The sequence below is a fragment of the Brassica napus genome, chromosome C8, assembly GCF_020379485.1.
Source record: "Brassica napus cultivar Da-Ae chromosome C8, Da-Ae, whole genome shotgun sequence".
NCBI classification, from domain to species: Eukaryota; Viridiplantae; Streptophyta; class Magnoliopsida; order Brassicales; family Brassicaceae; genus Brassica; species Brassica napus.
Window position 1 is genome coordinate 28,093,487 of NC_063451.1, and position 22,687 is coordinate 28,116,173.

The 22,687-nt window shown below is 34.9% G+C and overlaps 6 protein-coding genes across 11 annotated transcripts; 3 read left to right on the plus strand and 3 right to left on the minus strand.

Moving 5' to 3' along the window:
- Positions 1-610: 610 nt before the first annotated feature.
- Positions 611-1,425, minus strand: LOC106365354 (10 kDa chaperonin-like). Its single transcript, XM_013804799.3, has 3 exons — positions 1,205-1,425; positions 989-1,128; positions 611-801 (listed from the first exon to the last, which is right to left on the minus strand). The coding sequence occupies exons 1-3, from the start codon at positions 1,307-1,309 to the stop codon at positions 750-752; spliced, it is 297 nt and encodes a 98-aa protein (XP_013660253.1). The 5' UTR covers positions 1,310-1,425; the 3' UTR covers positions 611-749.
- A 2,584-nt stretch (positions 1,426-4,009) lies between these two features.
- LOC106366548 (myrosinase-like) lies at positions 4,010-6,914 on the plus strand. The gene is made up of 12 exons (XM_013806162.3): positions 4,010-4,230; positions 4,317-4,377; positions 4,452-4,513; positions 4,606-4,681; positions 4,779-4,944; positions 5,056-5,311; positions 5,392-5,507; positions 5,637-5,863; positions 5,972-6,006; positions 6,108-6,219; positions 6,324-6,426; positions 6,506-6,914. Exons 1-12 carry the CDS (start codon positions 4,054-4,056, stop codon positions 6,756-6,758), a joined length of 1,644 nt encoding a protein of 547 aa, XP_013661616.2. The 5' UTR covers positions 4,010-4,053; the 3' UTR covers positions 6,759-6,914.
- A 3,384-nt stretch (positions 6,915-10,298) lies between these two features.
- BNAC08G16480D lies at positions 10,299-11,732 on the plus strand. Of its 3 annotated transcripts, none has more exons than XM_048766404.1 (2): positions 10,299-10,861; positions 11,240-11,732. In XM_048766404.1, exons 1-2 carry the CDS (start codon positions 10,776-10,778, stop codon positions 11,622-11,624), a joined length of 471 nt encoding a protein of 156 aa, XP_048622361.1. In that variant the 5' UTR covers positions 10,299-10,775; the 3' UTR covers positions 11,625-11,732. The 3 variants fall into 3 exon arrangements, with proteins under 3 accessions (XP_048622361.1, XP_048622362.1, XP_013661622.3); XM_048766405.1 differs by having other exon boundaries at positions 10,315-10,811; positions 11,189-11,732; XM_013806168.3 differs by having other exon boundaries at positions 10,844-10,861; positions 11,189-11,732.
- Positions 11,733-11,753: 21 nt separating this feature from the next.
- On the minus strand, positions 11,754-15,113 carry LOC106366549. 2 transcript variants are annotated; one of them, XM_013806164.3, is made up of 10 exons: positions 14,737-15,113; positions 14,340-14,417; positions 13,866-14,181; positions 13,534-13,733; positions 13,342-13,444; positions 13,161-13,261; positions 12,893-13,067; positions 12,537-12,707; positions 12,173-12,273; positions 11,754-12,095 (listed from the first exon to the last, which is right to left on the minus strand). In XM_013806164.3, exons 1-10 carry the CDS (start codon positions 15,067-15,069, stop codon positions 12,036-12,038), a joined length of 1,638 nt encoding a protein of 545 aa, XP_013661618.1. In that variant the 5' UTR covers positions 15,070-15,113; the 3' UTR covers positions 11,754-12,035. The 2 variants fall into 2 exon arrangements, with proteins under 2 accessions (XP_013661618.1, XP_013661617.1); XM_013806163.3 differs by having other exon boundaries at positions 13,534-14,181.
- A 98-nt stretch (positions 15,114-15,211) lies between these two features.
- On the plus strand, positions 15,212-16,433 carry LOC106366557 (cytochrome b-c1 complex subunit 6-1, mitochondrial). Of its 3 annotated transcripts, XM_022708180.2 has the most exons (7): positions 15,294-15,313; positions 15,438-15,466; positions 15,532-15,600; positions 15,678-15,736; positions 15,832-15,916; positions 16,014-16,103; positions 16,180-16,433. In XM_022708180.2, exons 4-7 carry the CDS (start codon positions 15,696-15,698, stop codon positions 16,210-16,212), a joined length of 249 nt encoding a protein of 82 aa, XP_022563901.1. In that variant the 5' UTR covers positions 15,294-15,313; positions 15,438-15,466; positions 15,532-15,600; positions 15,678-15,695; the 3' UTR covers positions 16,213-16,433. The 3 variants fall into 3 exon arrangements, with proteins under 3 accessions (XP_013661627.1, XP_022563901.1, XP_048622363.1); XM_013806173.3 differs by lacking the exons at positions 15,532-15,600; positions 15,678-15,736 and having other exon boundaries at positions 15,212-15,313; XM_048766406.1 differs by lacking the exons at positions 15,294-15,313; positions 15,438-15,466 and having other exon boundaries at positions 15,532-15,736.
- A 242-nt stretch (positions 16,434-16,675) lies between these two features.
- Positions 16,676-18,825, minus strand: LOC106366551 (fruit protein pKIWI502). Its single transcript, XM_013806167.3, has 5 exons — positions 18,117-18,825; positions 17,363-17,462; positions 17,102-17,197; positions 16,939-17,019; positions 16,676-16,858 (listed from the first exon to the last, which is right to left on the minus strand). Exons 1-5 carry the CDS (start codon positions 18,695-18,697, stop codon positions 16,796-16,798), a joined length of 921 nt encoding a protein of 306 aa, XP_013661621.1. The 5' UTR covers positions 18,698-18,825; the 3' UTR covers positions 16,676-16,795.
- Positions 18,826-22,687: the final 3,862 nt, after the last annotated feature.

Below are 22,687 nucleotides of genomic sequence, written 5' to 3' on the forward strand. Positions count from 1 at the left end.
TACGACCCCTACCTAAGTTTGTCTATTTGTGGCCTATTCAGTTTTTTACGAAAGCAACGTCTTTGGTCACGGAGATGCCAATGTACAAATTCACAAATTCACAAAGTTTTTGTTTTTTTTTTTTTTTTTTGTTATAATAGCTGTGAAAATTCCTTAAAAATATACAATACATACATTTATATTGTATATTAAAAATATAAAAAGGTGTGTTTCATACACATAATTAATATTTTCGTTAGCATAAGTTTGAATAAAAAAACAAAATGGGTTTGTTGGATAATATATTCGATAAACATTTGGTCAATCAATTTCACTAGTGATACTAATATTTGTCATTATTATAAATCACTACAAATATTTGATTATACGAAATGATGAATGAGAAAAATGGTTATATCGACCTGATTTAGTAGACAGAAATGTAACGATGCGGAGGATGCATAAAACACTCAAGCGGTCAAGTAAGCATAGCTTCGAGTAACAGAGCGAAAGAAAACGCAAGCTCAATCAAAGCTATAATCAGACTAAGGAAGAGCACAAAAAACTTTAGAATCACAAGACATGCTCATTTGGAAACTGGATAGGTTTTGAAAGGGATTAAGATAGTCCATTAAGGTAAAATTTCAATTAAATAAACGACAACGTCCAACCACATCTTCAAGGATAAACTTTACTTATAAATGAAATGACTTGTTTTTCATCCCTTCACACAAAAAAAAAAAGCCAACAAGAACACTCGCTAAGCCTTGTCAATCCTCGTGCAAGGTTCCCAAGACATCCTCATCCCGGAAGAGATGGTACCTATATGAATAACAAAAATTCAAGACTTTAATCCAATTCTACATTTGTAACATAAAAACATGAATGAAAATGCAAGTAAGTTTTTTTCACTAATCAGACATTTCCAATTATAATTATCTAATAATAATGCTATGAGGAAGCATCTACAAACAAATGTAATACCAACAAGAGAGCTGGTTCAACTTACTCCTTCTCGCCGAGCTTGACCTGAGTACCGCCGTACTCTGGGAGAAGAACAGTGTCGCCTTCCTTAACCGAGACCGGAATCAATTTCCCGTCCTTATCTCTCGAACCGGGCCCCACGGCTATCACCTTGCCGGAGTTCAGCTGAAAATAATTCCGGAAACAACTTTCAGATCTTTCGAGGATCGTTAAAAAAAAAAAAACAAGCGATCTTTACCACCTTGGAGGCTTTCTCTGGGAGGAGGATGCCGCTTTCGGTTTTTGCAGGCTGGATGACTCTCTGCACCAGGATGCGGTTGAACGTTGGGACCAGACGCTTCATCATTTCTCTCGAATTCTTTTTCTCTCTCGGAGTTGAATCGAGAGATTCCAGGGGGTTTCTGAGTTTTTTAATCGGTAGAAGACGGAATGATATAAGATCGTAGGGTTTAGGTGGGAACGAAAAATGGGCCAAGGTTTTAGAGAATCATTCGTATGTGTTTGGGCCTATATAATATTATCTGTGATTATTTAATGGGCCTAGCCCATTTTAACACACAAACGTTGTCGCTAAATGTTGTCTAATAAACTCCTTTCTGTACTTCAGATGGATGATCTAGTAAAATGAAGTTTGTGTGTTGAGAAAGCGCAGATGGATGGCTTATGTCCAGAGCTTGGCCAAATTTGTTACACGTGGCGGTTTCGGGAGCTGCGCATTTTGTTCCGAATTCCGACAGACAAAGCTGTAAATTAAATTCAAGGTCTCCTGAATCTGATCGAAGGTTGTGTTTTTCTTTTTTTTTGGTAAAAAGGCTTGCTCCTTTAGTAATGTTGTTAAACAGATATCCCCGTTAAGCTTTATAGAATATTCCCGCTTTATAATGGGTTCTTGAATTTTTAACTGGAAGGTCCACAATTGATTATTCTCTGTTCTCAAGTTCAATACAGTACGAATTGGTTTCTACATCTTGGATATCATTTTGCTTATGAATTATCATCTTCCTCAAACTTCCTTAAAATATAGGATAAACAAACCAAATGGTTGATTAAAATTACAATTATAAATTGTAAAGAAATTGATTTGATGGATTAAGAAAAAGCATGTAATGGCGATTGGAGGCGGGATTGTGATAAAAATTCAAAGCGAAGAGTATAGAATACTCTGAACACAAAGAAAGCACAGAGAAACCCGTACTATGAAGCCATTTTATCGTTATAGGGAAGAAGAGGCAAGGGCACCCCGTAGAAAACCTACAGGTATTTTCAGAGCTATTGATTAGATCTCTCCCCTTTTGGTTTTTGCCTCTTTCTCCCAATTAATTTTTTTTTGGTGGAAAACATTCGCGCAAACAAAAACAAAACAATTGATTACAGTATCGGCATAGGAAAAGACCGAAATCAAACTAAGAAGAACCTAAAGAAAGACGGCTCTGCTACAATCTGTGAATCTCGCAGATTTTATAGTGCCATCGCGAGACAGCTAGGGCTGACGATAGTCGTTGAAGCTGAGCTTACTTTATATTGAGCTTAGAGTTTAAATTTAACTATCAGGCCCATTGGGCTTCAGTGTCCATCGTTCGGTTGACCTATATATATATACTCTTCAAAAGTCCTATTTTTCTCCACCGTTAACAAATCATAGTCGGATCAATTAAACAAATAGTTAATATAACAATTGATTATTTATATTAATAATAAACTAACTATAAATTTAATTTTTTTTAATTACATAAAAATATGTTGAGAAAATATCTAACAAAATCTTATTTAAAATTTTAAATATTTTTATAAAATAACACATTAATTGATTTCGTAATTTGTAATATAATATTGTTATAAATCAATGTTAACTAAAATTTTATTATAAAACAAGAAAATTAAAATCATATACTATTTTCTATAAATTCTATAATTATATTCTGTGTTATATAAAAATAAAAGTGATATATAAATTAAATATGACAAATTATATTAAATAGGTAAATTAAAAAAAAAATTAAAAAATTATTTCATTTAAATAAATTATCACTCATCATTAACATGTGTTAAAATTCGTAATCTATATAATATTTTTATGAAAAAATAAATTTATTAGGTTAAACTCTTATATCTACAACTATATATTATTTATTTATTTATTTTGAAACTCTCAATAATATATTGTTTAAAATATTTATATACAAAAATATAATAGTATATATAACATTTAGTTCATATACTATTTAAAAAATATGTTATTAGTAAACTATGAAATTTTAGTAATTCATTTAAAATATTTAATGACAAATTAAATTTTAGTTATATATTTTTTAAAATTATAACAAAACCTGTTGAGAAAATTTATAAAATATTACCAATTTTTTTTTTTTTTATAAAATAATGTATTAATGTAGCAACAAAAACAAATTCAAAATTCATGTAATCTTCCAAACTAAAAAAATAGTAGCGTAATTTTTCAAAGTTTTCTTGAAAAAATATAAATTTTTTAAAATAAATATTCAAACTCAAAATGATAAAAATAACTTTTTGAAATGCACCACGAAAAAACAAATGATATATGTTGTAAACATTAAAGCAATCTAATGTTTTGAAATCTTAATTAAAAATAAAAATAAAACTTAATATCTTAATATCATAATTAAAAATATATGTTAAGATCATAACATGCCGAGTAAAAAATGTAAACAATAATATTATAAACTTATACAATATATAATACTAAAATGGAAATTATATATTTAAAATATTTTATATCAAATACATTTATAAAATGAAAAGATATCTGCATGTTAAAATCTAGTGTAACATTTTAAAAAAAGTTGGACGATCAAAGAGCAAGCCATGCTAAAAAGTGGAAGCAAAACATTAAGTTAGAAATATAAACTGTATCAGCGAACATCGACCTAAAGTACGTGAACCTACCACGGGAGTCATCCCACCAAACCTCTCCTAAAATATCAAGGCTCTAAACCCTAGATTGGCACAAGAAAATGCATGCGTCACCTCTTCTTTACAAAGGCTATATAAACAGTAGATTGGCACAAGGTTCCATCCAACACAAACACATATATACAAATCTACACATTAACCATGAAATTTCGTGGACTCGACTTGATCGTTTTTCTATTAGCTGTGGTAAGTTGCAAAGCTAATAAGGAAATTACTTGCGAAGAGAACGAGCCATTTACATGTAATAACACTGATCGTTTAAACAGTAAAGGCTTCCCAAAAGACTTCATCTTCGGTGTTTCATCGGCTGCTTACCAGGCATGTAACAAATCATTATACATTGTTTAGCCAGAAAATTTTGACGCTGAACTTTAATGCCGCATGGTTGTTTATTTTCATTTCAGATTGAAGGTGGCAGAGGACGTGGTCTTAACATTTGGGATGGCTTCACTCACCGATTCCCAGGTATACCGTTTGTCCGGTATATATATACATGTAAGTCTCTATACATTCATAGTAATGTATTTGTTTACTATCAGAGAAAGGAGGGTCCGATCTTGGGAATGGAGATACTACTTGCGAGTCATATACGATGTGGCAGGTTAATTCTCAGTATATATATATATATACTCACTGAATTATGTATCTTCTACGTGTGGATTAATGACATGCAATTGTATATGTAAACTGCAGAAAGATATAGACATTATGGACGAAATGAATGCTACTGGCTACAGATTCTCCTTTGCGTGGTCAAGAATCATTCCAAGTACGTACACATTATCGATCTGTGTATACAAGTAGTGGTATGTTGATTGTGATTGTTTGGAAAATTAAGTATATGATATGTACGTATGCATGAGCAGAAGGAAAGGTGAGTAGGGGAGTGAACAAAGGAGGTCTTGAATACTACCACAGACTCATAGATGGCCTCATCGCGAAGAATATCACGCCTTTCGTTACCCTCTACCATTGGGACCTTCCTCAAACACTGCAAGATGAGTATGAAGGTTTCTTGAACCGCCAAGTCATGTATGTTATTAGTTCCATAACATGCATGCATCTTAGGAGTAAAAGTGAAAGAGAGAAAATATATAGATTTGATTCACATTAATTAATGAGAGGATTCTAAACTATGCGCAGAGAGGATTTTAGAGATTTTGCGGATCTATGTTTCAAGGAATTTGGTGGAAAGGTGAAGAACTGGCTCACTATCAACCAGCTGTACTCAGTGCCTACGAGAGGCTATTCAACCGGAGCAGATGCACCCGGTCGATGTTCTCCAAAGGTCGATGCAAGATGTTACGGCGGAAATTCTTCAACGGAACCTTATATAGTTGCACATAACCAGCTTCTTGCTCATGCCGCTGTGGTCAATCTTTATAGAACAAAATATAGGGCGAGTACTTGTCCATTTGTAAATAGGTGTAATAATCTGACATATCCAATCCATATTTAACAAATCATTGTGACCAGCAGTTCCAAAGAGGGAGGATCGGACCGGTGATGATAACTAGATGGTTTCTTCCATTTGATGAGACTAATAAAGCCAGCATAGATGCAGCTGAGAGGATGAAAGAATTCTTCTTAGGATGGTACGAACATATATATCCACGAAAAAAAAAATATTTTAAAATTATAAATATTTTTTTTTTTTTTGATAAACCCTAAATATATGTTGTATATATAAACTACTTAATGAATATGAATTTGATATCGATCAGGTATATGGAGCCGCTAACAAGAGGTAGATACCCAGACATCATGAGGCGAATGGTAGGTAATCGGCTTCCCAACTTCACTGAAGCAGAAGCCAGACTTGTTGCGGGTTCATATGATTTTCTTGGTCTCAACTATTACGCCACTCAGTTCGTACAGCCAACTCCTAACCCACTCCCCGTTACATCGGAAAGATACACTGCCATGATGGACCCAGGGACAAGACTCACATGTACCACTCTATTTCACTTAGTTACAACATATATATATATATATGCATGTGTCCTTTTGATTACTACATATTTTGTGACCGTCAATATTGCATGCTTGTGTGTTGCAGTTGTAAATTCACGTGGTGAAAAAACTGGTCCACTGGTATATATGCACGATCTACCCACCCATAATTCTATTGTTTCATTCATTTTTCTCTTCTTTCTTATGATTGATATACACATGCTGCTTCCCTTTCTGATCAGTTTGAAGAGTTAAAAGGGGGAAATAGTTATTACTACCCAAAAGGCATTTATTACGTTATGGACTACTTCAAAACCAAATACCGTAACCCATTAATCTATATCACCGAGAACGGTGAGTTCTGTTACCCGTCTTCTTTCATGTTTAATTGTTTGGTAGAAGAAATTGACTCAGCTATTGTAAAATTGTTCACATACTACGCACCACGGTTCAATTAGGATTCAGTACCTCTGGTGATCAAACCCGCCAGGAAGCTGTTGCCGATTCCAAGCGGATTGATTATCTCTGCAGTCATCTCTGTTTTCTCCGTAAGGTCATCATGTGAGTAGTGGCTGCAACGACACATTATTTAATAAATATTAGATCATCATAGGTTTTTAATGGTTATTTTTGTTTTCAGGGAGAAGCGTGTCAACATAAAAGGATACTTTGCATGGGCTCTTGGAGATAATTATGAATTCGGTAAAGGTTTTACCGTCCGATTCGGACTCAGTTACGTTAACTGGACAGACGTTAGTGATAGAAACCTCAAAGATTCTGGCAAATGGTATCAGAGGTTCATTAACGTTACCACCAAGATCACTGCACACCAAGATTTCCTCCGCTCAGGCCTCTCTTTTGAGAACAAGATGAAGACACTCACAGATGCATGAAACACTTTATCCACATCAAGATCGCCTTCATGTCATCTCACTCTTTCTAGCTATCTGCTCCATAGTAAATAAAGGAGCTTAGTACTGTAACTAAATAAAACATATTCCCAGTGGAAAAAGTCAAGTATATATTAATGAATAATACTTTTATGCCAAGTCAAGGGATTGAGAGAAAAAAAAAAACTCAATTTAACAGGTAGATTTACATCATCCAACCAACCACACTGCATATATTAATGAAGTATCCTATTGTGATTTTAAAAAAATGAAGTATCCATAATAAAATATGATTCTTATTTATGTCAACTACAAATATCATTACACTATATCTATTTTTGCATATCTATTTTCGCAACGGAACTCTTAAAATTTAAATTGGTTAATATCTATATTAACCTTAATGAATAGTTCTATACAATTCATTATTAATTATATAATTAAACAATATAATTTTAACAACTATGAGACATTATCTCGACAACCTCATACCAATTATAATTTAGTTATATAAAATTTATACTGTAAAACTCGTGTATTTGTTATACTACAAATTACTATCTTCGTAGTTTTCAAAATTAGTATTTCAACTAAACAACAATAATACTTTGGATAGCTTACTATAAACGAAAAAGTGCAATTACGAGCACACATCACATTAGGGTCCAACTTCATTTACATGTTATTTGTTTGGTTTTATAAAAGGTAATTTTAGTGACGAATACATACTGATTAATTAATGTGAATACTATTAGGGATAATTATGCTAATATATATAATGAATAGTTATATATAATATGTACTATAATTAGCAACAAACTTATATTTAAATTTATTTAGATAATTGAATATAAATTAATAAAATAGAAATTTTGGCTAAAAATGAATAAGATAAGTGTTGTTATCCAAAAATAATATTTTCAATTACAAAATTTAAACTAAAAAGTATAATGATGCATAATTAAATACTAATCAAACAAAATGAATATATTGTATAAATAGATTTTCCAAAATGTTTATAATACATAAGTAGTTCCAAAAAATGAATGAAAGCAATAACAAGCATATATGTATATTTTGATTTAAACTCTGATTTATATATTATCGATTTAAATACTGTTATTTGCGAAATGATTTTTCGTAACGGAGCACCCAATTAGTTAATAGTTAGAGTGGTTAATATCCATATTACCCTTAATAAATAGTTATATATAATTCATTACTAATTATATAACTAAACAATATAATTTTAATAACTAAATGAGTCATTTTCTCGACAATCTCATATCTCATACTATTCAATTATAATATAATTATATAAAATTTGTATTGTAAAACTCGTGTATTTTTTATACTATAAATTACAAGAAATTCTTGGGTTCACCCCCTAAGGTGAACCTCTAGGTTCACCAACCAATAGTGTTTGAGTATTTGATATTTGATATCTTTTAAAAAAAGAAATAAAATTGAATATCCAAATTAGATTATATTTTTAAAATAAAATAATAAAAATACATAAAAATAGTTAAAAATAAATAAATTAATATTGTTAAGTCTTCAGCAAAATACTAAACCCTATACCCTAAATCCTAAATCCTAAACCTTAAACCCTAAACGTTAAACCTTAAACTTTGGATAAACTCTAAACCGTTGGAAAATCTTAAACCCTAAATCATACATTAAAAACTAAATTTTAATAACACTAAACCTTAAATCCTAATCACCTAACCCTAAACCCTTGGGTAAACTCTGAACCCTTGGATAAATCATAAACTTTAGGGTTTAATTTTAAATATTTTTGATTTAGAGTTTATGATTTATCCAAGGGTTCAGGGTTTATCCAAGGGTTTAGGGTTTAGTTATTAGGGTTTAGGGTTTAGTGTTATTAAGATTTAGTTTTTAATGTATGATTTAGGGTTTAAATTTTTTCAATGGTTTACGGTTTATCCAAGATTTAAGGTTTATAATTTAGGGTTTGGAATTTAGAATTTAGGGTATAGAATTTAGTATTTTGCTAACGGTTTAACAATATTTATTCATTTATTTTTTGTAACTATTTTTATGTATTTTTATTGTTTTATTTAAAAAAATAATCTTATTTGGAAATTCAATTTTGTTTCCTTTTTAAAAGATATCAAATATCAAATATTCAAACACTATTTGTTGGTGAATCTAGAGGTAACCCAAGAATTTCTCATAAATTACTATCTCCGTAGTCTTTAAAATTAGTATCTCAACTAAACAACAATAATATTTTGGATAGCTTACTATAAACGAAAAAGTGCAATTTGAGCACAGATCACATTATGGTCCAATTTACATGTTATTTGTTTGGTTTTATAAAAGGTAATTTTAGTGACGAATATGTACGGATTAGTTATTATGATAATTATGATAATATATATAATGAATAGTTATATATAATATGTACTATAATTAGCAAAAAAACTTATATTAATTTTTTTAAAAAAATTATTTAGATAATTGAATATAAATTAATAAAATAGAAATTTTGGCTAAAAATGAATAAGATAAGTTTTATTTTCCAAAAATAATATTTTCAATTACAAAAGTTAAAACTAAAAAAATATAATGATGCATAATTAAATACTAATCAAACAAAAATGTATAATGACTATATTGTATAAACAGATTTTCCAAAATGTTTATAATACATGTGTGGTTCCAAAAAAGAAATGAAAACAATAACAAGCATATATGTATATTTTGATTAGAACTCCGCTTTATATATTGACAATTTAAAATTTAGAGAATATAAACAATAACTTATCATATTAATCACTAAATTAATAACATGTATTAATAAGTATTCCCAAAATGATTTAAAATCATGGCTGCTACATTATAGTATGAAATAAACCCATGATTAAGTAACCATAGTGGCACCGTCTTTGTACTTTTTAGTGTAAAAAAATACATGAACGAAGTTGAGGTCAATGGACATTTAATTATTTGTTTGATACAACTATGAAGGGAGTGCTTTGGAGTTGACATTCGATTATATATTTTCCAGATTAACTCACAACCATCTTTTCTTCGTTGTTGAAGTGTTTAATGTATACTCCCTCCGTTTCGTAATATAAGTAGTTTTGGTTAAAAGCACGAAGATTAAGAAGTATTTTATAATAAATAAGTTATATATAATTTAACCAATAAAAAATAAGTCTATTTAACTTGATTGGTCACACTGTATTCAATAAATGTAAAAATTATCTAGAAATACGAAAACTATTTACATTTTAAAATAAAAATATTTTTCTAAAACTATTTACGATATGAAACGGAGGGTACACGACTATTCTTAAATGTCCCCGTCGACAAGACGTGTAGCTGAAATCGATAAAAACGAACGTGAAACTGGTGGGAACGTGATGAGTGTGGTCCCATCAATGCTACGAGAAGGCAACGCCCTAATTATTCTCCTTTTTATTCCTTAAAGCTAAAGTAAACCGTAGCCATTATTATTATCAAAATAATTCTCTTTATAAATAATGCACCCATCCATCACCCTGTCTCCTAAAGCAACAAGAAAAAAAAATGGAAGGCATACTGATCTCATCGTCGCCACTCAGGTTCCAACCATCGACGATCTCATCGTCGCCACTCAGGTTCCTACCATCGTCGCCACTCAGGTTCCAACCATTGACGGAGCTTCCACGGTTTGACATAAGTATTCCCAAAATGATTTAAAATCATGGCTGCTACATTATAGTATAAAATAAACCCATGATTAACTAACCATAGTGGCACCGTCACCGTCTTTGTACTTTTTAGTGTAAAAAAATACATGAAGGAAGTTGAGGTCAATGGACATTTAATTATTTGTTTGATACAATTATGAAGGGAGTGCTTTGCAGTTGACATTCGATTATATATTTTCCAGATAAACTCACATCGTTGTTGAAGTGTTTACTGTACATAACTAATCTTAAATGTCCCTGTCGACAAGACGTGTAGCTGAAATCGATAAGAAACGACCGTGAAACTGGTGGGAACGTGATGAGTGTGGTCCCATCAACGCTACGAGAAGGCAACGTAATCATTTCTCCTTCTTACTCCCTCCGTTTCATATGTCGTTTCATATTGTAAGTATTTTTAGAAAAATATTTTTATTTCAAAATGTAAATAGTTTTCATATTTCTATGTAATTTTTTCATTTATTGAATACAGTGTGACCAATCAAATTAAATAGACTTATTTTTTATTGGTTAAATTATATCTAACCTATTTAATATAAAATACTTTTTAAAAATATAATAATTTTTTTAATCTTCACGCCTTTAGCCAAAACTACTTATATTATGAAATGGATGGAGTATTATTTATTAAAGCTAAAGTAAACCGTAGCCATTATTATTATCAAAATAATTCTCTTTATAAATAATGCACCCATCCATCACCCTGTCTCCTAGAGCAACAAGAAAAAAAATGGAAGGCATACTGATCTCATCGTCGCCACTCAGGTTCCAACCATTGACGAAGTTATCTGGAACCAAAAAGAGAACACGAACTACCGTGTGTGGCGGCTACTACTACAGAGGAGGAAGAGTGGTGGACGAGAACATGGTGATCCTTAGGAAACGGATCCACGAGAGGAAGATGGTCGAGCGAAACTATGAACCTCCTTCCCATTGGATGCAGTGGGAGAAACGTGTCTACTGCAACTACGACGCTAACATCTGTGCCGCTCTCTCACTTCTTCAAAATTTTCTAATGAATTCTCGTCCCAGTGTTGCGTTTGGAACGATGCTTCTCCTCTTCGTTAGCGTCCCCGTCTCCACTACCTTCTTTGCGTTTCGGATGCTTGACATCGTTCTTTGGCTTATGGATGCCACTCACGTAGGATGATCGTGTATATGTTTTGCCTTGATGTGTTACAGTCTCTTATAATCAATAGTTTCTTTTCAAGAAAGTGTTCTGTTTATAAAATACTAGACAATTCAGTTTTTATCATTACATCATATTGTCTCCCACGACTTAGAAGTAGAGATGTATTGTTGGTGGAACCAAGACAGAAAATATACACTTGAATCCCATGTCTGTACAATAATAACTCTCATGGATAATCCGTCTAAAAGAAAATGTACAATGTGAAAAAATGCCTCACAAGCTAATGTACAGTTTGCCCGAAATGCTAAATACATGTCTTAATCGGAGATGTCATCCTTATTAACAGGCGCTTCTGGTTGGACACCACCTTAGCGCAACGTCTACATGCATATTGAACGCCAGGAACAGAAGATCAGAGAGAAGTTTCACTTATGCAGAATCATGGTGGCTAAGAAATTCAGTTATGCAAGGATAGACTTGCTCCACTGCCTGTAGTAAGATTCAGAGAAACTGACTGAGATAGAAAACAAGGACGCACATATAGTAGATCTAAAAATCCAACATACCAGTCGTCCTCCAACCAAATCGTAGTGCGCATAATGTGGTCCGTCTGGTTCTCCAAGTACCTTATAAGTGACCAGGTTCTCAGGGAACAGCTTAGCAGTGTCTGCCATATTCACAAGTAAATGGAATGGTAAGAAAACATAATGCATGTTTGTGCATACTAATCAACTATGTATTAGGTAGCTTAACATTTAATTTGGCATGTGTGAGAAGTTTAGTGAAAGCTGAACAAGTATACGTGCTACAGCCTCTCGAAACTCAAGCAATTTAGTAACAGCATTGTAGAATTTTAAAAGAAGTGCATAACTGGGCAGAAGCACACCATGTTTCATGTAAGTATTCATAATAAACATCAATTCATTATACCTTCTACAGCTGCAGGAGGACAGATCAAGTCCCGATCACCCGCAAGAGCTAAGACAGGGACACTGGTCCTGGAAAGATGATCCTTGTAGTAAAATTTACCACTACGGTCGCGTAAGCCTCCCGCTCGAAAGGCTGTTGTCAGCTGAATAAGAAGTTTTGCTGGTATGGTACCTAAAGGTTACAAAATAGAGAAACCATTTAATACCACCATAAGAGGAGCAAGAAATAGAGGAAACAACTAGCACTTGCATAATCATCTCATGGCAATGCATAGGCATCTAAAAGGTATCTCTTCGACATTTACTTTAGCATTAAAAATCCACATACTTAAAATGGGATCATATATCTACACTTACAGAAGTTATTCAAGACAAGCTTCTCTAACTGTTCGGGGTGCATCATATCTGTTGCTGATATCAAATCGTTAAGCCAAGATAATACGTATGGAGGTCGCGACGAAAGAGGATAAGCTGCTGCCAACAGAGCTCCCAAAGGAACAACTGGAACACTCAGAGCTTGTGCAGGATCAGCCTGTAGAGAAATATCTAATAAGTTTAGAATTGGTGGTGCATCAACTCTTACAGAAGAACCCAACGCAGAGAGATAAAGGTAAAATTCACGTACAAGAGGTATGAGCAATTTGAGGGCAGAATCTGAAGTTGTGTAATCTAGCGATGAAGCCAAAGTTGCCGCAGCTGCCAGACAAGGTTCTCGTCCCTCAAAAGCTAACGAAATGGAAAAGAAAGAATGAGTAACGGCCTAAATCTATGAGCTTCTGTTTTCAGGAAAATGAATATTAACTTACCACAACGTGACAGCATTGCATAGAGTAAGATACCTCCCATTGAATGCCCAATTGCTAATAGCTTACCATCCTTTGGCTTGCATTGCGCTCTTACATACTCAATCTATGTCAAACCAAAACCAGAACACACAGTTCAGTGACAAATCCGGACATGGTTATTTGAAACATTTAGCAAGATCAATGTCCCCTCACCGCAGCAGGGACATCCTCTTCCAAGTAGTTATCAAAATCCCAGTCATACTTAACAATCAAATCAAGCTGCTTCTGAAAATCCTCAATGGTCGAAGTGAGCCGCTCTTGCAAATCAATCAGCTGAGGCGAGACAGACCTCTGACCATCGTCAAGAAGATTCACAAGACGCTGAGTCAACTCCCTGATTTGGTTACCAAGCCCTGAGTTTTGCCTTGACTCGATCAAACTCAAAAGCTTTGATCTTATCTCAAGAAAGCGCTCGTACAGCCGAGAATCTTCTAAAAGCATAGCAATTCTATCAAACAACTTAGCAGACATGAACACTGACTGACCTTCGCTGAGAAAACCAGAAAGTCTCTCCGACAAACGCATAAACGTTGCAGTTAACCTCGCCACGATCTTTGACTCGTCCCAAGCAGAAGCAGAGGCTTCACCAACAACGGAAACATCCGGTGCACTGTCTGTAACATCAGTAGCTTTAGCTTCTTTGGCTGCAGCTTTGGCAGTAGACTCTATCTGACGAGACAACTCGTGAGCAGAATCTTCAACATCTTTGAGATCAGATACTCTTGTGCTCAGCCCGGCTCCACGAACCTCGAGAATCCACGTCTCGTATCCCTCTCCAGACATGTGTCTCGCAAAAGAGCACTACAATTACATTAAACCGTGAAGCAAAAACTCTAATGAGCTCGGGTGGAGAGGAGAGGATGTAATAAAAATCACGTCTTTAAGCGTAAATGGATAACCTTTATGAAACAGATTCAGATTACAAAAAACGAATGTGAATTGAAGGCAAACAAACATACACCGGGAGATAGATCGTATCCGATGGCATTGGTTCCTACTCCAGATAACAGCAAGAGCGGATGATTCCTCGTTGGAGCCTGAGAAGAAGAGAGTTCTTAGGTCACAAAGATATAAACTCAATGTTCTAAAAATTGGTATATGCGGCTGCTCGGCAATTGGTTTTAGGTTGGAAGCGCATTTATAATTCAAAAATCGATCTAGCTACCACCTAATGAATAATCTCTATAAGGCCACTAACCACCACCAAGCAATTTTTTGAACATTGTATAAACTAAGTTTTTCAAACCGAATTAAAAAAAAAAACCGATCTAGACACCGCCTAATGAATAATCTCTATAAGGCGCCTAACCAATTCTTGAACATTGTAAAAACTTGTAGACCGAGGCGGTTAGAAACCTGAGGGGAAGGGAAGTAGCGCCAGAGAGCGAGGCGCCAATCGCTGTTTGGAACGGTGACGTAGTGAAGCTCGTCGGCGGTGCAAAGAGGCGGTTTCGTTGGGAGCTTGACCGAGGAAGAGAATGCTTTCGGTCGGAGAAGTTTCGACGTGCTATGACGTAACGAAGGAGTTACGGTGGCGATTGGGCGGAGGAGGTAGACGGTGGAGGAAGCCGCCCGACGTAGAGCAGAGCGGATCTCGAAGGGGAATTGGGGAGGGATGGTCGCCATCAAATCAGATTTGAAAAAAGTGGTGGTGGTTCGGCTTGTTTTGGAACGTTTTAAGGATTCCATTCTCTCACCTCCGGTACACGTGGAGAGACGACCGGTGAAATGATTGATGAAGATGTTGACTTTCGTGGCTTAAACCGTAAACTATTGGGCCGTTAATGGGCCTTGAGCTTTTAATATTCTAATTTAGCTGGGCCCAAAAGTCAAGCAGAGACCAGGTCGAAGACAACAACTGGGAAAATGAGAACAACAAAACTGTAGGGTTCCTCCTTCGTTTCGTCGAGTCTGCATCTTCTCTCTCAATCAGGTATCAATCAACAGAGTCCCCTTTCTTTTTTTTAATTCAATGGATCTCCTTTCGATTATAGCTCCACGAACCAATCTGTTTTTTTTTTTTTTTTCTGACATTAAATCTCATCTCTGTCTCGCAGTTTACATCTCACGACTGACTTAACGCCATGTAAGTCTATTCCTAAAACTCGACGCTGATCCTTGATTTTAATTAACAATCTCCAGATCATGTAGGTCTCTCTGAATCTCTAGATTGAGCTCTATTGTGTGTAGTGATCGGGTCCAGCGATGATATAGAATTAGGTTTGTCCATTTTCGTCTTTCATACGTTAGCGTTAGCTTGCTGATTGAGATGTCCAGGTTTTGCATCTTATGACCAGGAGTAGCTTTGTTCTTGTATGAATGGCCTCTTAAGTCTCAATCGAAAACACATATTCTTGTAAGACGGAATTGATTTTTCCATCCTTGATATGGATGGGGATGATGTGATGTGATGATGGTTTTAATTCGTCTTTCGTTTTTGATAAATTTCAGGGCAGACGATGAGGTTGTTGATCCAAAGAAGTACCTTGAGGAGTCTTGCAATCCAAAATGCGTGAAGCCACTACTCGAGTATCAGGTGAATTAATGGGGGAGATTGTTTGAAGGGACATTGCCTTGTAAGTGAAGATCATTGTTTACTGATACACAAGTCCTTTTTTTTTTGTGGTTGTCAGGCGTGTGTCAAGAGAATCCAAGGTGATGACTCTGGCCACAAGCACTGCACTGGCCAGTACTTCGACTACTGGCAGTGCATTGACAAATGTGTAAGTACTTGTTGAATCAGGGCTTTGCTCTTCACTATTTGATACTGAGATCATAACTGGATTTTGGAATCTTCAGGTTGCACCCAAGCTCTTTACAAAACTCAAATGAAACAAGGCGAAGCTGGAGTCGACATTGTCTTTGAGTTTAAGGGATGTATAAAACGCAGTTGATGTTGGAACATTTTTGTTAACTGCAAACCTGATTATGCCAAATTGCTTTGCTGCTCGGTTTTGTTTCTATCGCTTTTATGTTTTTTTTTTCCTACAGACATTGTTATTGTCCTTCTTTTGAAGTAATAAAATGCCTAATAACAACAACTTTTTACACAAGTTCCTCCAGTTTCAACCAATAGTAAGGATTAACCTTATATGAATTATATACAATAGTGTGCTTTAAACAACTCTCATCACATTCACATTAGAATGAATAATTCAAAGAATTTGAGGCGCTATTAAGCAAGTTTTAAATTTCATTCAACAACTATGCAAAAGAGAGACGTTCATAAGTACACAGAGATTCATCACCATAGTAACATTGATTAATCATTAAGATGAATGATGTGGGGGACAACTGAAAATCAACACAGTACTATATTATTTTATCTTTAATGTGTTACAAAATCAACACATCAAAAGAATAATGATGGTGACACAGTATATAAGTTACTACAACATACAAAGAAATATATCTGTCAAAAGTTTTTGAGCATCTTGTCATTTGAGACTCCATCAGCTACAAGCATTGCGGTTATCTCCTGCAACAACAACAAATCCAAGTAACAATAAAGGTACACATCTTCTGAGTAGCTTTCCCAGCAACAAAAAGAGTGCATACCTCAGCCATTTGTTTCTGTCCGCACAGTACCACTCCTGTGGCCTCGGGTTTTGAAACTTGTTTAGCCCTTGCAAAAGCAGCCTATATACAACACATGATGATGTCTATATTAGTTTGATACATTTTGAGTTAAGCACTTAAGATTGATGTTTCTCAAGCTTACCTGGACATATCCGGTTTCCCCTTTCCACCCATCATCTGGCTGTGATAATACAGGTACAACTTTGACACCCGATGATTCCCACTCTTTGAACTTTTCCTGCGAATAGAGAGCACATGTAAATCCTTCAACCGATCAAATAGACAGATAGAGCTAGGCTCTGCTTTTATCATCAAATGATTTTTACAGTTCAGCTGCACATATTTCTATGATTCTATCTAGTGACGTTCTGAATTTCGAAACAAGTGAGTGAAAGAACCAAACCTGATAAGCCATTCTTTTGAGGTTCCTAGCCCCATAATAGAGTCTTACATCGGATCTTCTATCAGCGCCAAATCCTGTCTCAATTAGTGAGCGGATGGGACTGCATAGATAATAACATGAGATATTACATTCCAATAGACAGTTATTAAAAGTGCCTATCAACATCACTAAACACAGTTGATTCAATCACGGCACAAAACACCAAACAGAAACAGCTAAACCTTTTCTCAATATTAGATGGACACAGGGCCTAAAAGCCATCTGAAAAGGTCCGTGTGATCTCTGAATAGGTTGAATGCATGCACTTGCACGTTGCAAACCATAAATAGTTTCATCGTATCAAAAGTAGGGGATCGAAAGCTTCCAACTTCAAAGCCAGTATGATACAAGCATCATAAACATCATCTAGACAAGATACCGAGTCTAAACAAACTTTGGCTAATAATGTGCAACTGAAATCTTTAAGCTAGACCATACTTAGATCACTGAATAGCTAAGCTAAGAAAAGGACTCGACTTTGGCAATCCAACAAAGTAGAAGAGAAAGTAGCAATCATCCAGCACTGTAAAAGCAGTTGAACTAAGCATCATAGACATCATTTAACTAAACCAAATGCCATACAAGATACTGGGACTGAAAAAAAGATACTAGCTTTGGCTAATACCTTTAAACTAGAGCGTACTTAGATCATTGAATAGCAGCTACGAAGAGAAGCAATCAAACACGAAGAAAAGGACTCGACTTTATCCCTCACCTGATTCCAGATCCAGTAGCGAAAATCAAAACCGTGGGATACTCCTCAGGAGGATCAACCCGACCCATATCAAAACCATTACCCATCACAGCGCTAAGCTCCACAGTCTCCCCTTTCTTCAACCCACACAAAATCTCAGCCGTAGATCCAGCGATACTCTTCACCAAAAACTCAAAAGCGCCACGAGAGGCCGCCAACGAAGGAGGAGAGGCGATCGCCAGGAACGAAGGCTTCTCGACATCGGGGACGCGGAGCTGGAGGTACTGCCCGGGCCTCGTGTAGGAGGCCGCGAGATCCGGGGAGCTCGAAACGTCGATCGAGACGTGGAAAAGCGACTCGGCGGCGGATTCGATTAGAGAGAGAGGGGCTGGGGTCCAGATGGCGGCGTCCTGGCGAACCGCCGCGGCGGTGACGACGGAGGCGACGCGGTTGTTGCTGCGGCGGGAGGAGAGGCGGAGATGATTGCGTGCGAGGGGGAGGCCGCGCAGGATAAACATGGGGGAGAGGGGGTGGCTAAATTGCGCATGGGTGGTGGTGGTGGTGGTGATGGTGATGGAGGGGGAGAAAGAGAGAGTGGACATGGTGTGTGGAGAGTTTTTTTTTTTGGGCTTATTTTGACCGTTGAAATTAGCCGGCGGTAGGAAAGGGCGGCCCGATTTGTTCGGTGGCACGAGGAAGTGTTATGCTTAAAGCCTAAAATCTGCATGAGGTCCTATTGTTTGCCACGTGGACGCTCAAGATATGGTTTACTATCCTCTTCTTCTTCCTAGCCATTTGTGTATAATAAAGTTTTTTTTTTTTATAATGTTAAATACCCTGTGCTATATTTCCGAAGTGATTTATACACATGTCGTCACTACAATCATTCTCGCTGAAAAAAAAATGACATGACACTTAAAATAGATGACATGATTTTAGAAAATAGTGACATGACATTATATTAATTGTGAGATGTAAAATTTCCTTATAAAAATTTAAATTTTTTTGCAGAAATTTTAAATATGGTAATAAAAATAACTCATATATCATCATTAATGTCAATTTTTCATATAAATATTTATTTATGGTAAACTATTAAATATATTAATAATTCATATAGCACAATTAAAATAATAATATATATGTATATATGTATCTCACATTAATAAAAATAAACTAAATAAAGTAACACTAATCCAAAAAAAAATTGATAGTTAAATATTTAAACATTATTTAAATTTACCCGTTCATCTTCATCGTTTAAATTAACAAAAAGATTTTTCAGTTTAACTAAAACAAACAAAGTCTCAAATTTATTAGAATTTATATTTATATGTAAATATATATATATTAAAATCAGATGGGAAGATATATATATATATATTTAAAATAAATAATCATTAAACACAATAATATAATTAAAACTATTTTTATAAAATCTAATTTTATCTTTATTAAAAAATTAAATCAAATTAAATTTAAATAATTATACTAAATAAAAAAAATAAGATTACAAAAATACGTTTATGATTTTTTATAACTATTGAAGTTAAAATATAAATTAATAATGTTGAAATATAAATCAAAATTTTCTTTTGAAATAAAAAATGTTATGTTAAAAATTACTATTTCTGTGCATGGCGCAGGAAAACTCCTAGTTTTATTTTATACCTATTTTTGATTTTGACAGAAGTTGCAATAAACGATTAGTAGCGGAAAACAAAAAAAAAAGACAACACAACACCTAAACAAACTACGGACAACATCAACAACCAGACCTAAGAGCATCAGCAATGAGAGTTCTTAGGAAAAAAATAATTAAATAATCAGTGGACCCCACCAAAAGCTAATGATTTAATCTTTAAAATTCTTAAATAAGAATTTTTTCTTAGTGAATTCTTGCACTATTTGCGGATCCCCACGAAATGTGGCGATGGGGATCCGTGATTGGTTGATATATATTTTTTTTTATTTGAAAAGGAAAAAAAAATAATAATTAAAAAATCAAAATACACTTTTTCTAAGGATTCTTCTTTGAGTAACACCATTGCGGGTGCTCTAAGAGCAATACAACAACATCGACTAATCAGATTGATTACGAGACAGCCTCGGACCAAACTACTTGTGTATTATAAAGCTTCTCACTATAAAGAGAACAAACAATTTGTTAAGTGGTTCTTGAGAATGTTTATAGTATGACTTAATTTTTAAAATCATAATCTCTGATCGTAGTGTAGAAAATCTCTCAGTAATCAACAATTTCAACGAAACAGTAATCTTCTGGAGGAGATTCCAGGAAAAATTACCAGCTTCGTGTTCATTTCCAAAATTGTAGACAACTTTTTCTGACTTTCTGGAATAATTGTTGGGGGTTAGACCAACTCCATCCATTAGAACCCATTAGGGGTCCTAATGATTAAATTAGTGGGTTTTATGGTGATTTGATTAGTTAAGAATCTTGGGTATTGGAATTAATTTTTTCTTTCTCCAATGGGAGAACCCCATAGGAGTTCTTAATTTTTATTTTTTAATTTTTTTTTAATTAGAAACATATGAAAAATACAAATACAAATTGAAACATAAAACATATGAAAAATACAAATACAAATTGAAAACGAGAAAAAGCCAATTAGTCGAAATCTTGATTTGTTCCAAATTTTTGCCAAATATGCTCAACCAAATCAGTTTTCAATTGTTGATGTATTGTTTTATCACGAACTCGATTCCGCATGTTTATCATATTGCTGAGATTTGAAGGCATATCTGTAGAATACGTGAAATCCACATGGGAACTTCGGTTTGATTTCGGTTGTGCGAAAACTGATACATCAAACTGTGTGTACCCATCTCGTTCATCTTCTACGATCATATTATGTAGAATGATACATCCAACGAACTTACATACAGCCATCTTCAAAACGTCATCCTCGTTCTGTCCACTCGATCTCTGTTTTGTTGCCGCTTCATAACATCCAACGAACTTACATACCCCCTCGTTAATCTTGGCCCACCTCTGTTTACAGTGCATTCCCTCTCTCTTCTGCATACCAGCCATCTTAGGACTCGCACCAAAGTATGCAGCAATGCGTTTCCAAAAGGCCATTGCTTTCTGCTCATTCCCGACCACTGCATCTTTGGAGGTGTTCAGCCATGCGCTTATCAGCACAACATCCTCTGTTGGAGACCATTTGCGCCTCTCTTTGTGGTCAGACACAGCCTCAACCTCTTTATCCGAGGCAGAGAGTTCTACACTAGGGATTTGAGCAGACACAAAGGAGAAGGAGGTGTTTCGGTGTTGGTTGTTTAAGAGATTTTGAAAGCTACAATCTAGGCTAAGAGGATCCATAGCAAGAAGCAGGAGATACAAAGGAGAAGGAATACGAAGAAGAAGGAGATACAAAGAAGAAGGAATTAACTTGTTGAACCAAGTTAGACAGCTTTTATTAAGGATTTAACTTGGTGAAACAAGTTAGATAGATTTGAAAAGGGAATTAAAGTCCCTTTACTACCACAACCACCAAACGTTAATCACATCAACCCAACTAACAAACACCATCAGACTTAATTCCATTAAATTACAAACCTATCTAACAAAGCATTAAAAGCAACTCAAATCTATCAGACTTGAATTACAACTCCATCAAATCTATCATTCCATTGAACCTACATTAAACCGGTGCAACCAACTCAAGCAAACTAAACCTAAAAACTAAGTAAAGTTATGCCACATTACCTCATCGTTGTTGTCTCTGCTGTGGTTATTGGCATCTCGTTTCACTGTAAATAGCGCTATACGAGAGCCTCCTTCCACAAAAAAAGAACCAAGATTAAGCAAAGGCTAAACTAAATGTTCAAAAATTAAATACACTAACTAAGCGAAGGACCACACGAACCTTTGTTGAGTTGCTTGAGAGGACCATCAAGCAGAGAAGTTCTCGCTACTGTGTTTAAAACCTATCAGAGAACAAAATATTTAAAAGTGAGATTAGAACCATTAAGAACAGAGCAAAATGTATGTCAATTTAGAGAAAACTATATCGAATGAAACACACACAAGAACAGAGCAAAATGTGTGTCAATTTTACTGTGATCCGAGAGAACCACATTCCAATTAGAGGTAAAACTAGTTCAATACTGTTCACATACATCAATGTCATGAATCATGTGTCATGTTTGCGAGAAAACAATCAAACATGGATCAAACCGACAAAAGATTCTAAACCATTACTCTGATCTAAACAAGGATCAAACACACACAAAATCGTAAAAAAACTCTCATAACGATCCCACCTTTGCCGAGAAAACAGTGAGATCACAACAATTTCAGAAAAAAACAAATCGCAATATATATTTTACATGCAAAATATATACACTTACAGATGAGAGACGGCGAGGAGAAAATCCGTAAAAGGGGAGGACTCCTTCTGGAAGAGCTGGCGGAAGATCAGCTTCGTCGAGGAATTGGGACTGAAGAGATCACTGCTTCACGGAGAACACAATGGGACAGAGCGAGACAGAGAAGGAGGACCGATCGAGACATAAAACCTAGTCAGACACACGGCGGAGGGAAAGAGAAGCCGGCGACGAAGGGA